Source organism: Battus philenor, unplaced genomic scaffold (genome assembly GCF_028537555.1).
Source record: "Battus philenor isolate CCGP_79_NKW_IND1 unplaced genomic scaffold, ilBatPhil1.0.hap1 SCAF_28, whole genome shotgun sequence".
Classification (NCBI taxonomy): domain Eukaryota; kingdom Metazoa; phylum Arthropoda; class Insecta; order Lepidoptera; family Papilionidae; genus Battus; species Battus philenor.
Window position 1 is genome coordinate 3,832,217 of NW_027181691.1, and position 14,682 is coordinate 3,846,898.

At 31.1% G+C, this 14,682-nt stretch overlaps 1 protein-coding gene across 1 annotated transcript; it reads left to right on the top strand.

Moving 5' to 3' along the window:
• The first annotated feature begins 1,836 nt into the window (after positions 1 to 1,836).
• On the top strand, positions 1,837 to 10,405 carry Loxl2 (Lysyl oxidase-like 2). Its single transcript, XM_068769518.1, has 9 exons — positions 1,837 to 2,025; positions 3,405 to 3,545; positions 4,707 to 4,966; positions 5,480 to 5,711; positions 6,422 to 6,573; positions 6,752 to 6,888; positions 7,596 to 7,753; positions 8,444 to 8,538; positions 10,235 to 10,405. Exons 1-9 carry the CDS (start codon positions 1,857 to 1,859, stop codon positions 10,355 to 10,357), a joined length of 1,467 nt encoding a protein of 488 aa, XP_068625619.1. The 5' UTR covers positions 1,837 to 1,856; the 3' UTR covers positions 10,358 to 10,405.
• The last annotated feature ends 4,277 nt before the right edge of the window (positions 10,406 to 14,682 follow it).

Sequence of the window (14,682 nt, forward strand, 5' to 3'; positions counted from 1 at the left end):
ATGCTTCATGAGCTTCTTTTGAAAAAGTGGCCACCTGTAGAAGCTTCTTTAAATTTCTTCACAAATTTTGTCTCTTTCTTCTTTTTTTCCAGACGATAGACGCCCACTGCTAAGCAATGGCCTCCTTCAAAGATAGGTTGTCCGCTGCTAGCATCCCATGAGTTCCGTCCAGCTTAACTACATCGTCGGTCCACTAACGTTTGTCTCTCATTTGTTTTCAAAAATGCAGTTGAAATAATGCTTTACTACAGCAACCCGAGAAAAAAATGTTTGTTTTAATTTGATTTATTACATAAGTAACATCACATTAAACTGCGAATCCAGATAATGGACCATTTAATGTATTGAAATTTAATATTTTGTTGATACCATGTCACGTCGAGTACTTATTTTGAATTACATAAAATAATTACAATTGAAAATCTTAGCCCCTTGAGGTACGTCCAGAGATTTATCAAAACAATAGAGTAAATTACCTTTTATTAATTACTTTCGAATAAATCTAAAACGAAAAAGGAATTAAGCGGAAAATAATTGATTTGCCGAAAGAGTCTTATTAGAATTTGTGCGGCGAATTTTATTTTTATTTTTAAGATACAAATTATAAAACAGATAATATTTTATGATTATTTTCAATATTCATTTAGACGTAATAAGTACATAGTATAGTATTCTTAATGTTATATTCTTAATGGTACGTATAATTTAATGTTCTGTGTTCCTATCGTCTTTTATGGATGCCATAGTTGGTGAAAATGCAAAATCAAAGAGGAACATCATATATTTATATATATATATATATATATAACGATGTATGTATATATATCATAGTCTTTTCAGCCCATGGACACCTACTGCAAAGTATAGGCCTCCCCCAAAGATATCTATGGAAGTATATACCACAATCGACACACTTGGCAGTCGAATTGACGAACGCAGTGTGGTATCATGGCAAACAGAGTACACTACTATCCATCTTCTGGAACGTTGTTTGTGAGGAGTGGCAATTTTATATAATCAATACACAAAGTGTGAATTACGTACAAACTTGTAACCCGAGAATTGAACCCGCGACCTCCTGCTCAATTTAAAAAAAAATATGTACATATTGGTCTAATATAAACACCTTTGTTAGTAGCCCTTGGCAGATTTAATACCATAGAGGCATTTTCTGCCAATCTAGGGCTGTGCAGAAATGACGAGTGCAGGCAGGTATGTAAATGTAATAGAAAAATAATTAGTTGATTAGTTCATGCGTTGAAACTTATTTTTATCAGTACTTGTGTGAGGGTTGTAACTTTTTCGTTTTTTTTTTCTACTTATGTAACACGTCCTCTCTTGAGGTGGACCTTGTTGAGGTCGTCGAAAGAGGCTAAATGTAGGCAGCTTCCAACTGATCCTATTGGTCCAGAAGTTAACGCCCTATGGCTGGAATAACATAACGAATTCATACTAATACATGAAAATAATGACAATTATTATCGATATAACAATTTCTCAAGACCAATAGGACCCAGCGAACTTGATTTAATTGGTATGCGCCTTGTACATGTTACTGAAACACAATTACTTGACATTGAGCTAGAATCATAATAATATATTGCCGGCGTCAATTTAACTACACAGCATTTCAGTTGCCGGGATGATGTCAGAACTTCAGTTGTATCACTTGTTTCCGTAAGCGAAGTATATATTTACAATTTACAACCTTTAAAATAAATTTGATTTTTTTTTTAATATGAGAAAATTATTATAAATAACAGTGAATAATGTAATGCTGAAATATTTATAGTACGCGTTAGAAAACAAATATAATATTTTTAAAATTTAACATTGCGGAATGAGAAGCAGAAAAAATGATCAATGAGAAAATTTTAATTTTTCTCCTGTTCCAAGCAGTTCTTAGCAGAGATTTAAACGAAGACCAGAGAAGTGCAAGGGCAAATTTCATTCAAAAGATAATAAATAGAAGAAAGCATTTGGATGGAAGAATTAAATTGGTTGGAGGTGCGAATCAATACGAAGGTATGATGTATTAGATAGGTGTTATCTCTCTTGTTGTAGCTATTAATTTTGTTAAAAAATAAAATCAAAATAACCTTTTTTTTAAAAACGCTGTTACACAAACACTTTCGAATCGGTAATGAATAAAATATACCAGTATTGTCACTCCTACAGGAAGCTTTCGGTTCGGAAGAAAAGCCGGCGAGAAACTCTACAGTTACTCTTTTCAAATATAGTTTTACAATGAGTCCATGACAATAATTAGTTTCCGGAATGTGCATTAGCAATACTTATTTCCACACATTAGCATCAGTATAGTATTCTTGAATATAATTATACACTTTTTCATTTGTATGTAGTAATATTGGATTTAGATTTCTCTGGTGGCAGCTCTCCGATTATTTGTATATTTATATTTTATATAAGTATGTCGTGTGCCATAAATGATTTAATTAAATTTATAAACATAAAAACTATGAGTAATCAGTTTATTTTTATTCACATATCATATAACACATTACTAAACAGTATAAGATCATAGAGATAAGCACCGATATTTTTTTATTTATTGAATCCACAGAAGTTAGCGTCTGTCGCATTGTTTTTACAATAAGCGTTAATATTTCTATGACTTTTTTTGGTCCACATTCTTGCGTGCCAGTGTTTACTACGCAAAGTTACTAAAGTTTCTTATTAAACTAATTCAAACTAAATTACACTATTTTTTAACTTTTGGACTTTACAACTTTTTTTTTGTTTTTTTCATAACGCCCTAGGAATGTACAATTTTTAACAATACTATTCTTGCGACCAATTCCTTGTTCCTACTCCATATTGCTATCGTCAGATTGTAAGCCAGTATCAGTGCGGTAGTCGCCGATTTCACCACATCGATGAATCTTGCCATCGCCTCTTGAGACACATAAGTGTAATTCACAAGTACACTGATGTAATACACTAATACTGATAAATGTTACATTTCTTGGAGGCAATGATGATTTGTTATTTGGTTCTCTTTGTCGATGACTGAATTCGTTCGTATCCTAAAAGAAAAGGTGGAAAACTATATATCATTGATAAAACAGTAAAGTGGCTACATTCATCACGAATTTCAAATATTAAGACACTGTGAAAAAATCATTAATAATGATTTATTTAATACAATTTACTATTAAATATTAAAAATTTGATGATTAAGATTGATCTTCTTTAACGTAGAAAAGATATAAGTAAGAGATAAGGTGGACAAACCTTGTTAAGATCGTTGGAAGACGCTTAATGTAGGCTTCGTGCCGGTCCTATTAGTAATCTCTGGCAGCTAAAGTTAAGATTTTCATCATCATCCTTGTTTCAAATGATGCAAATGAGTTGAGATAAGAAGAAGATTGTACTAATTGCAGGTAACGTATATATCTACCATGCCGGGCGATGGGGCGCAGTATGTGATGACTCCTGGGACGACGCAGCCGCCCATGTGGTTTGCAGAACACAAAACAGGACGGGTGTTGCTACTCATGGTGGACAATTTGGAGAAGCAAAAAGTAATTCTCATCACTAAACACATTTCTTTATTTATATATATATATATAGGATCATTTAAAATAATCATATACCAATTTGACAGAAAATAGAACCAGATTAAGCTTATTTTTAATGGCACGCTTCGGGGGTTTCTAACGCGCATGATCTGTTTAGTGCCCATAGTAAACACAGAAGGGTTATATTTTTGGATATAAGTTTGCAAAATGCCTAAAAAATAAAAATACACAGAAGGGTTAAATTTTTCGATATAATTTTACAATATCCCTAAAAAATTCGTAGATGAATTAGTTTCCAAGCATTGTTATCAGTTGAAAATCCTTCACACTTTTAGAGATTTTTTTTACAAGTTTTAGTTTATTAACTTTTTAAATAGGTGATGAGTCCGATCTTCGGGAGGTAAAGTCTATGTGAAGGGTTTGTTCTAATTCACACAAAAAACACCACACACTGTCAAAATATTTGTATATCATAGTACAATAAATACGTTTTGTATAACATTTAAATATTTCTTCAAAGAGACAATTTGAAGAAATATTTTAATGTGACTAAAACACGCAAATTTAACTTACAACGCAACATTACAAGACACGCAAAGTTATGGAATATTATCATGGTAGGAGAGACACAGCGACTTAGCCACGCATGTTTAGACAAGAACTATGTTCTAAATATAAAACTAATGTTAGAAAGTTTGAACTTTACATAGATTATACTAAAAGTTTTTATAATTAACTAGTTATAAAATAATATTGAACTTTTTTTTTAAAAAGCTCTGTCTTCTATTTTTGAAATAGTATTTTTAATGATCATTTAACGCGTGATAGCGTGTTAAAATTTTATTTTATCATTCCTTTGCTTTTTGTAGTTAGGCTCCATCTCGTGCTACTATTTATAACTTATTTAATAAGTTTGAACGTAGTTTATGTACAACGATATGTAGATTGGTACGTTCTGGGCGATATTACACTTTGGTTAATTTTTACTATTCCAAAAACTTTCAGCTCTTCTCCTTATAAATATGGACTCTACCCTTGATTTTCAGTGGGAACAAAGTAACTTAACTACATTTTATAGCTAGGACTACATGTAAGCTTATGTACAGCAAATTACAATCCAATAAAAGTAAATTAGTGAAAATTCGTCTTGTTTTTTTTTTTCAGGAAAATTTTGGATGGACGACGTTGTTTGTGAAGGAGATGAAGCAACACTACCTCAGTGTATATTCACGGGATGGGGCTCATCCGACTGCGAGAGCACTGAGGCGGCCGGTGTGATTTGTAAAGAGAAAGAAGAAGAGGCATCGCCAATAAAAGAGTTGAAGAAGAAAAAATCTAAAGTACTGCTTCATGAAGTTCTAGATATTCGGGAAACAAGTTTGCGTCTCGTTGGCGGGAGAAGTTCTAATGAGGGAAGAGTCGAGGTAAACAGTTTCTTATATTGCAATAGATTTCTAAATTATTATCAAATGTATAAACTACTATTTACCTCTGGAAGTAATTTAAATTACTTTTTATTGTAATTATAAACTATTACGCTCACTCTTATATTTATGCCAAATCCATTAAAATAAAAATAATACACAGGCCACGTACTTTCATAACACAGAGATTAATTACTAGTTTAATTCTCAACATTAAAACCCGTATTAAGGGTATTATGATAACATTTATAACAAAACAGGTATGTTAACAAATAGTATGACAGTCCCAAAAATACTTAAACACATATTGTAACCACAAGTATTTATTTGTAACCTAATATGAAGATACGAGTATATAAACGTAATTAAAACATATAACTTTCCTGAAAAATCGATGTCGTTTTGGTAATCCTCTAACTTACTTATATGACTTATATCTGCAGGGAACAGTGACAGGCCAATTTAAAGATAAGCTGCATACAACTAATAATAAAGATCTTATTATGTTTCAAGATTTATCAAAATGGAGTTTGGGGCAGCATTTGCGCTGATGGCTGGACGTTGTACGAAGCTCTATCAGTTTGCAGGCACCTAGCTCTGGGCTATGCCGAGCAAGCTCTACAAACAGACTACTTCGGTTCATCTCCAGTCGTTTTAAGTGGAATACAATGCGAAGGCAATGAAACGAATCTATTTATGTGCAAACATGGTGACTTTGGCGACTTGTCTTGTTTAGGACAAAAAGGTAATTAGCACTTTAGTATGAATATTTCTTTTTTGCTTTTTAGGTTAAATAAATTATAATTAAATTTATTATCAATGATTTTTTTCATCATCGTCGTCATCATTACGAATCATGTATCAGGGTTTCTATTATATGATTCCATAATACTGTAACACAAATATTTCGTAATGTTATGGCATCAATGAACTTTTAAACATACGATTTTATAATACATACAAACTGATTAAGAACTTTTCAAGTAATCCATAAAAAATATAAAAAAGTTTTTTTTTTATTTTTATACTTCTTGATCGTTTACTTTAATTGCTGAAGCCTTGATCGAGGATTCGACGATCTTCACAGATCTCTATGACCTGATTTTCTGAGTGCTACCCTTATTGTGAGAGCCGTCACTACCTCCCATAGCCCACTCATTAGGTTGGTGATTACCTTTTTTGTCTTTGCTTTTCCTTCAACAACTTTGTTATATTAAGCAGAGGGTTAAAACTTTTAAATACTTAGATTCCTGGCAGAATCACGATTTGTTTGAGTTTTATAACATTGTAACCAAACGAAGTAAAAAGGCGAGCACGCTTTACTCGATTACTGAATTTGTGTAGTAACTTTAAAAAAATTACAACAAATTCATTATCCATGTCAGGAATATTACAAAACTGTCAACAACTCTATACCAAGATACATGTAATTGTTTTTAAAATGTTTCTGTTCAGGACACGTGGCGGGTGTAGTCTGCACGCAATATCTCTCAGATTTACTTCTCGACGTCACCGCTATAGAACGAACTGCTCATCTTCACGACGTTCCCATGTACCAACTACAGTGCGCTATGGAGGAGAATTGTCTCAGCAAATCTGCGTATGAGGTGTTTATTTATTTGGAACTGTCAACAGAGAATAAAATATAAAGTACATATAAATATACAAGGAACCAAATGTTAAGATTGTAAAACGCTGGGTACAGATCGCTTCTAATAAATCCTGCAGAGGACATTCTGTAGCTGTAATAATGATTATGATAAAAGAGTTATTTTCTAATTCAAGATTCAGCAGACCAACTCCAACTGGCAGTTCGAAACTCGTCGATTGTTGCGCTTTACGGCTTCATCGTTGAACATTGGAAACGCTGAGTTCAGGCCATACCTACCTAAGCATCTGTGGCAGTGGCATTTATGTCATATGTACGTATATAACCTTCTAATAAACTTCTAATTTACTTTTTTTTAACTTACGGAAATACTGAGTCATCGTTGTTACACAGCTTAAATAGCCTATTAGTTAATTACATAGTAAACCCATGTTATTAAGGACTTGTAACTCGTCTCTGTAATTTACTATGATCTAATTAGTTATTATTTAGATTATGAGAAAACATCGTAGATTCGCGTAAAGAGCTTAATTTTCGCCGCATACTATTAATGTATATATATTATTATATTGTAGATTATATAAAATATCTAATAGATTCAGGCGTCACCTCGCGGGAGTCCATCCTAACTAAGAAAGGGACTAATTTAGAGCTACTTCCGCTATGCAGCAGTAGTTGTGCAATGAATTGCACCGCCCGAGAGTCCGCTGATAAATGCGCGTGCGGTAAACAATGCGAAACACAACTACCACCGTTAATGTACTCTACACGTGTTTCACCCCTTCACAGGGCATCCTCAAGAGATGTTAGATCGACCAGCGCCAAACACAGAGTGAACATGTGAATTGAGCTCAGCGGGCTTGCGGCCGGTGCACTTCATTGCACGACTACTGCTGCATAGCGGAAGTAGCTATATTTAAGTCCCTTTCTTAGTAAATTATATAAATAAATTTATAAATAAGTATTTATCGATATACTAACAAATTCTAGTTTCATATTATCATGATATATTTGGTACAGGCACTATCACAGTATGGAGGTATTCGCCACGTTCGACATCCTAGACGCGGGGGGAAACAGAATCGCAGAAGGACACAAAGCATCCTTCTGCTTAGAAGATAACACGTGCTTACCTGGTATCGAGAGGAAATATTTCTGCAAAAATTACGGAGATCAAGGTCGGAAAACGGAAACGTTTATGGTGTTTTCTAGTTTACTTAATATAGAATCTAGATGAGAATTGAAAAACATGTTGGGGAACTAAAGATTATTAGATATCGTTATCATAGCCATTTCAGCCGTAGAACGTCCACTGGAGTTAGGGCTCTCCCATAGATTTAAAAGGGACTGCTTGGAAGCGATCTGTACACCTTACCTTAAAATCATACCTAAAAACGCACTATAATTATCGAAGTACATAATGAGAAATAAAAAAATAGTAAATTTACTATAAATAACTATTGTTTACCTTTTTTTTAAAATTGCTGTTCTACAAAGCAGTTTTGGTAGTAAAAAAAATTAACTTGTTTTAATCCACCAATATGCGTGGAATTAAGATATTTATTCTATTTGTCTAATAAATCACTTTTAATTTTATTAAAAAGAGTGAATTAAGGCTAATATGAAAATAATATATAGGACAGATTTCCACAATGATGCATACAAATATCGATTTAATATCATCTCAATGATTTTGAACTAGTTTAAATTCACTAAAACTCTTAACTTCTCAATCTAACAGGTTCGCCTTTTTGCAATAATGTGAAATTTTGTTTTTCAACCTTCATCTTTTGTATTTCATATATAAACACATATGTATAAAAGGTTTTTGATAAGTAAAAAAATATTCTAATTTTAATTTTTTTCAGGTGTCTCCATCAATTGCTCTGACGTATACCATTTCAGTATAGACTGCCAATGGGTTGATGTCACAGACGTTTCACCAGGGCAGTACACTTTTAAAGTGAGATATTTATTTTCTATTTGAATACCAATTAAAAACCTTATTTTAAAATTTTCGGATATTATACTAGCTCTGCCATTGTTTCCATTTCTTTTTCATTACATAGTAAGTTAACTTTTTTTAAATAGATATTAATATATTGTTTAACAAAAATATTTAATATGAATCGATATTATTTAGTGGCGGTAACTCAAATATACAAACTTCGAAGATAACCGCCACAACTTTTTAGTGAACTTAATATTACTTCGTAACAATATATATCGCAAGTAAATTACTTTAGCTATTTTATTTAATTATAAATGGTAATAGGTTCTTGTTTTATTTTTTCGTTCTTCTACGGATTCTTGGTTTCATTTACAATATAAACGTAATTTCTAATTTTTACTATTTATTTTATTGCTTAAGCGGTCGGTTCTTGGCTTAGTCATTATCTCAGGATTAGCTATTTAAAACATAGTAACAGCTAACAGAAGTAATTTGCTAGTAGGGTATATTACAGTGTCATCTATTCTATATAAACAAAGTTACACCTGTGTCTTAGGTACTTTTCTGTCTATTACATGGCACACATGACTCTTGCAGCTAAAAAAAATTCAACCCTTAACACTAATTAAAGCATTGACATAAAAATAAATATTGATACTTTTTATTATTCTATCATCGTAAAAACTGAATCCTTTTAAATATCGGTTACTTATGGTCATTTACACATGTTCTGCGTATCAATTTCAATAAATTAACTAAAAAAAAATGAAAAAGGAACATTTCTCGTTACAAAGTTGTATGCGCAAATATCATGATTGCAAGATTTTATATACCAAAAGCCTAATTAGAAACACATTGTTATAAGTAAAGTTTATCTAACTCCATGGTGGGCCAACATACCGCATTAGATGGTGAAAAGGATCTTGCCACTAGTATGTTTCTCAGAAATTTACTCGCAAACAATTTTTCTTAAACAGGCATTCGGAAGTATTTCGAACTTATTTTATGGTGTAAAACATTAAAAAACTTTAAGTATTTTTTTGTATTGCATCCAAATTCCAGGCCGAACGTAGTTAATTTTTTATTATTTGTTTATCAATAAATTTAAACAATCATCACAAATATTAAAAATATGGAAAGCAGATAGTAATACATAACCAAGTAATCTAGTTTATACATCATAACCAGCTTATGATTTCGATGTTTGTTAATAGATAGTCATTAGAACAATGGAAACGTACATTTATTACGTATAAAATCTTTACCGCTTACTTCAATATTAAATATAAAATCATAATAATCCTGACAGATTTTATACTGTCAGAAGTTACGGGCCAGTCGCATTGCAATAGAAAAAACAAATGAATGTACAGATCGATCATAAATTTGCAGCACGTGTACTTTTAACGTGTTAAGTCCAAAGCGAATTGTCAAATGCACAGTTCCAATTACATTTTTTGAAACTAGAATCTGAAAATGGAATCTCAATAATTCATTTCATTTTCTGGAATTTCTCAAATTACTTTGCAATTTTTTATCTTTTTTCTATTAGAACCTTTAACAAAGTGTAAGTAAAGTTATACTAAAAGATGAATGTACAAGGTGAAGCCTTTTTTCAAGTAACGGTGTGTCCTAGGGAAACAGGTAATACTTTATAGATGTAAAAATACTATGAAGTGATGAACCGGAAAATGTATACTTTTCACAGGTTGCTGTAAATCCACATGCAAGAGTAGCAGAACAGCATTACCACAATAACGCAGCGTCGTGTTCCCTGACTCTTACTGACTCCTACGCAGCTGTATACGGCTGTATACTTCAAAGACCATAGCTTATCATAGATACATAGGATGATTTGTTATCGATGTAAAAACTTAAAATTAGTAAATGTATGTAAGATTTACTGTCAGTTAATATAAAGAACACTTAACAAATAATAAAATAATAATAACACAGAAAGAAAAGCGCTGTAAAAATTCCGATTACTGCAAATAAAAATTAATAAGTCTTTATTGTCTATCACTACAAATTTATTACAGCAAGAAGTTATTGGCTAGTCGCATTGATATAGAAAAAAATATTTAAAATTAGAATCTTGTATCAGAATGGTGTAAAGGTTTTAGCTGGCTAATGATCTATAAATTCATCCCTTTAAATCTTTTTCACCTACAACCAATCACTGTGTTGATAAAAATTAATCCATTTTTCTCGTAGTAACATCTTTACTGGAGTACAATTTACCTATATTATTGTATTCCATCAAATTTAGTAAATTTCCTTATACCTTATAGAGTGTTTTTATTATACGGTTTTATTTAGTTCGCCCCGTACGGAATTTAATTTTTTATTTATTTGGGTCAAAATTAGAAATTGAAATTTAAGCACCTTCCCGTTGTCAGATTGATCTGCAATTTGGTACACACATTTAATTTAGATGACAATACAATATAATAAAATCAATAACATTATAAATCTAAGATGGCCGCCGATACAAAATGGCTGATTACATATTTTTCCTCAACCCCCTCAATATAGGTATCAAATGAAAGGGCTACGTTCGACGATGCCGTTCCAATATGGCGGACTAGGTACATATTTTTCCACAACCACCACAATGTGGGTATCAAATAAAACCTTTTAAGAAACCGTTTAACTTAAAAGTTTTTTTACCGATTTTTACAACAAGAGAAGTGGGAAACTGCGCAAATACTTCCGAAGTATCAAAAAATATAATGACTATTGAATCTACGCGCGTTTGACGGTTCACAATTTATATAGTCGTTAAACAACTGCATCTTTTGTTCTTCACAAATTTATGTTTTAAAATTTAATCAATAAATAAAGTGTTTACTCAGAAATATGCAATATTCATTTTTTATTTGAATGCTGCAAGCCAAGAATTTTCGATAGTGCAAAATCTGAATAACATTTTCATCATTTCCTAATTTAGCTAAGATAATAAAAAATATTATTACAGGGTTACCAAATAACAAATTTATTTATCAAAATTAAATAAATGGTACATTATTTATGAAAATCTTTAGTTTTTGACGAAAGATATTATCGCACAGATTAAGCTCGACGATACTGATGTCGTTCCTTTTATCACTTTCAAATCTTGTCACGGGTTTTATAAAAAAGATATTTTAAAATCCGTAACGTAAGCATAGAAATACTTTCGACATTTTACAAATATAAGTCATTTTATGACCAAACATTACTCTTTTTAATTTAACAAAATATTTATTGATTTTTATTTAAAAACTTAAATTTTCTTTACATTTTATTATATTTTTTAAGTTAAACTTAAACGTATAAACTTTTACTATAGGTATAAACCTATTTTTACCACCCACAACACAAATACAATGTGCTAAATATAAAAATTTTCGGATTTTTCCCTACGTTTTAAATTATACATTAAAATAAAGGCTTATTATTTACCTATTTATTATAATATAACACCGTAATCGTCGTTTTATACATTCACCGGAATGCGCATAAAATAATGTGTTGCGTGGCATTTCTAAGGTCTTTAAAAGATGTAACAAATAACACTAAAAATGCAAACATGAGCTGAAGCCAGAATTCAAGTGAAAGCAAAGAATTGAATTTACATTGAAGCAAAACCAGGCGTCGGTGCAAATCGCTTATTGCGCTTCGACAAAAGAATTTAATCTTTTGTACGACTCGTCGACTGCGGCGGAATATGTTTGGATGTGCATTTATTAAATTTTTTGAAATATTTTTATTTTAACACATTTTTCATTTGCAAATAAGAACTTACTGTTTAAGTATTCAAAACTTGACTTTATAATGACTTATAGGTGTCATAGTAATAATTACGTACAAATAAAAAAGCGGTTTTGTTTTTTTTTGGATCGTTCTGAAAAATAAATCGCTTAAAAATAAACCTTTGACTCTTTTATACAGGTAATTGGTTAAATGCGTAAATGCTTAAAAATGATAAATATATATTACATTAGTTTAAAAAAGCTTCTAAGTTTTTACACCTTTCCAATCGCTTTATATAAAATGATCGCTCTTAAATTTATTTTTCTGTTGAAATGCAATAAATACGCTAAACAAAGTCTGCAAGAACCGGTACAAATAATAACTAATTTTAATATATAGCAACCTGAATTTCGAAAATACTTTTTCTTATTATATTATCATTACGTTGTTTATTATTTCAGTAACCTTAAATATTTATATAGGGTGTACCATACATTAATTAACAGCAAATGAGACATTCACGCAGACTTTTACACCCATAAATAATCACCTTAAATGTCTTAAAATGAATCACCTAATGTGTCTCTAAAAATTCGGGAACGGCTTGACCGGGTCGACTATTTTGTATCAAATATTCTTTATGTATATGTATTTACATTTCTTCTCTTGATGTCCATGTTTGGCTACCACAGATAGCTGAACATGGACCGAGGGTAAGAAGAACCCTAAAAATCAGATGCTTTGATATAAGACGCATTACTAACGTTTACGACTCTCTTGCCTAGGCTCTTAAATCAAAGTGGTGATGAGCTGGGTACGTCGCGCTGTAAAAATCAAAAGGATCAAAAAGAAGAAAGGTCGACAGAGCTGTCTGCGGTATAGAAATGTTTAATTGGCAAAATAAAATTGGTTGGCCGTACAAAAGTTGTGGAGATAAAATTTCAGAAATCGCAGGAAGGGACTGAACAACGGAAAAGAGGGGTGCATGAAATGCGCTGAAGGACTACAACCAAAGTGGCGTCTAAATCAAATAATTAGAGATTGCTAACAATACTAATAACTAACTTTAAGGAAACACTAAACATTACTAATATCACAGTAGATGTAATTTTGTAATATTTAGAAATACTTGGTTTCGTTCATTTATTCATATCATTAGCCACCTAGAATTTCAAATACAGTGGCCACTTGTAGACGTAATGTAAAAAACACCAGAAAAGCCCAATTAAACATAAATAAGAATCAGATTGTACTCCTCTGTAATGGTATCGTTCAATTTAAATGTACAAGGATTCCAAACAAGCCTTGATCTAACAAGACTACATATAATTCAAACGGGTTTTCTTTTGTTGTCACTTTTGCAATATTCTTACTAGACTAGTAGAGTAATCCATCCTTAAGCTCAATTATCATTTTCAATATCCTCCACACTGTAAAAGATTTTTTACAAGATTTTAAAGATTGAAAAAGATAGAATTTATTTATTCAACATAGGAACTTTTAACAGAACTCTTATTAGTCGTCAACGTATTATCTACTTATTTTCGACTCCGTTCTGCTTCGCAAGGTGTTTTAGTTTTGGAAAAGAAGCAGGAAGAAACTCCGCAGTACATATTTTTTATTAAAATTCAATAATAGAGATTTATAAACGTGCACTTTATCAGGTATGGCCTAAATGAAATCAAAATAATCATACACCATCGCTGCCAAGGGCTTTTGCCATTTAAATATATATCAACTTTTTCTCTCTTAATAAGGTTCTTAAATATATAACAGGCAATTTAGAGATGTTACATTCAATTGCCCACATTTAAATAGTTTTACAGAATTTTTTTTACAAACACTCCCTTTGCAATCAAAATAAAAGTAATAATTTATAAAAATCATTCAATTTTATACTATAGGAAAGAGTATAGTTTAGCAATTATGAAAATTATGCCCATTAATACAGAACCACTATCAAAAATATTCACATTTTTGAACCAATACGAGTATATACGAAGTTGTTAATTATAACTGTTATAAACATGCTCGTAGACATAGTCACATAGTTGAAATGAAAAATGACGTAAATGAAAAACTCGTTATTTAATAAAATATTATTTATTCTTAAAATTATTATCACATCACAATCGATGAATTTGAGCACACCACAGTAACTTGTTACTTATTTTACAAACGGTAAGTTATACCAAAAACCTTCTTCAATTAAAGTTAACTTAAATATCAGCCTAACACGGCATTGAGCAACATATAAACTTTATTCCCTAATTTAACCCCGAGATAATTAAATAAATTTTCATTGTGTATAAACAAGTAAGAATTAAAAACAATTATACCATGATTGTTTTGTATATAAATATTTTTTTAAAACTATTAACAAGTTAACTAACTATAGGCTCACTTAAGCGTACTTATTTC

Excerpts from the sequence above, each read along its gene's own strand:
- Loxl2 (XM_068769518.1), top strand. The coding sequence starts at position 1,857 with ATGATCAATGAGAAAATTTTAATTTTTCTCCTGTTCCAAGCAGTTCTT. Across the intron at positions 3,546-4,706 it reads ACAATTTGGAGAAGCAAAAA|GAAAATTTTGGATGGACGAC; the intron begins GTAATTCTCATC and ends TTTTTTTTTCAG. Across the intron at positions 6,889-7,595 it reads CAGTGGCATTTATGTCATAT|GCACTATCACAGTATGGAGG; the intron begins GTACGTATATAA and ends TATTTGGTACAG.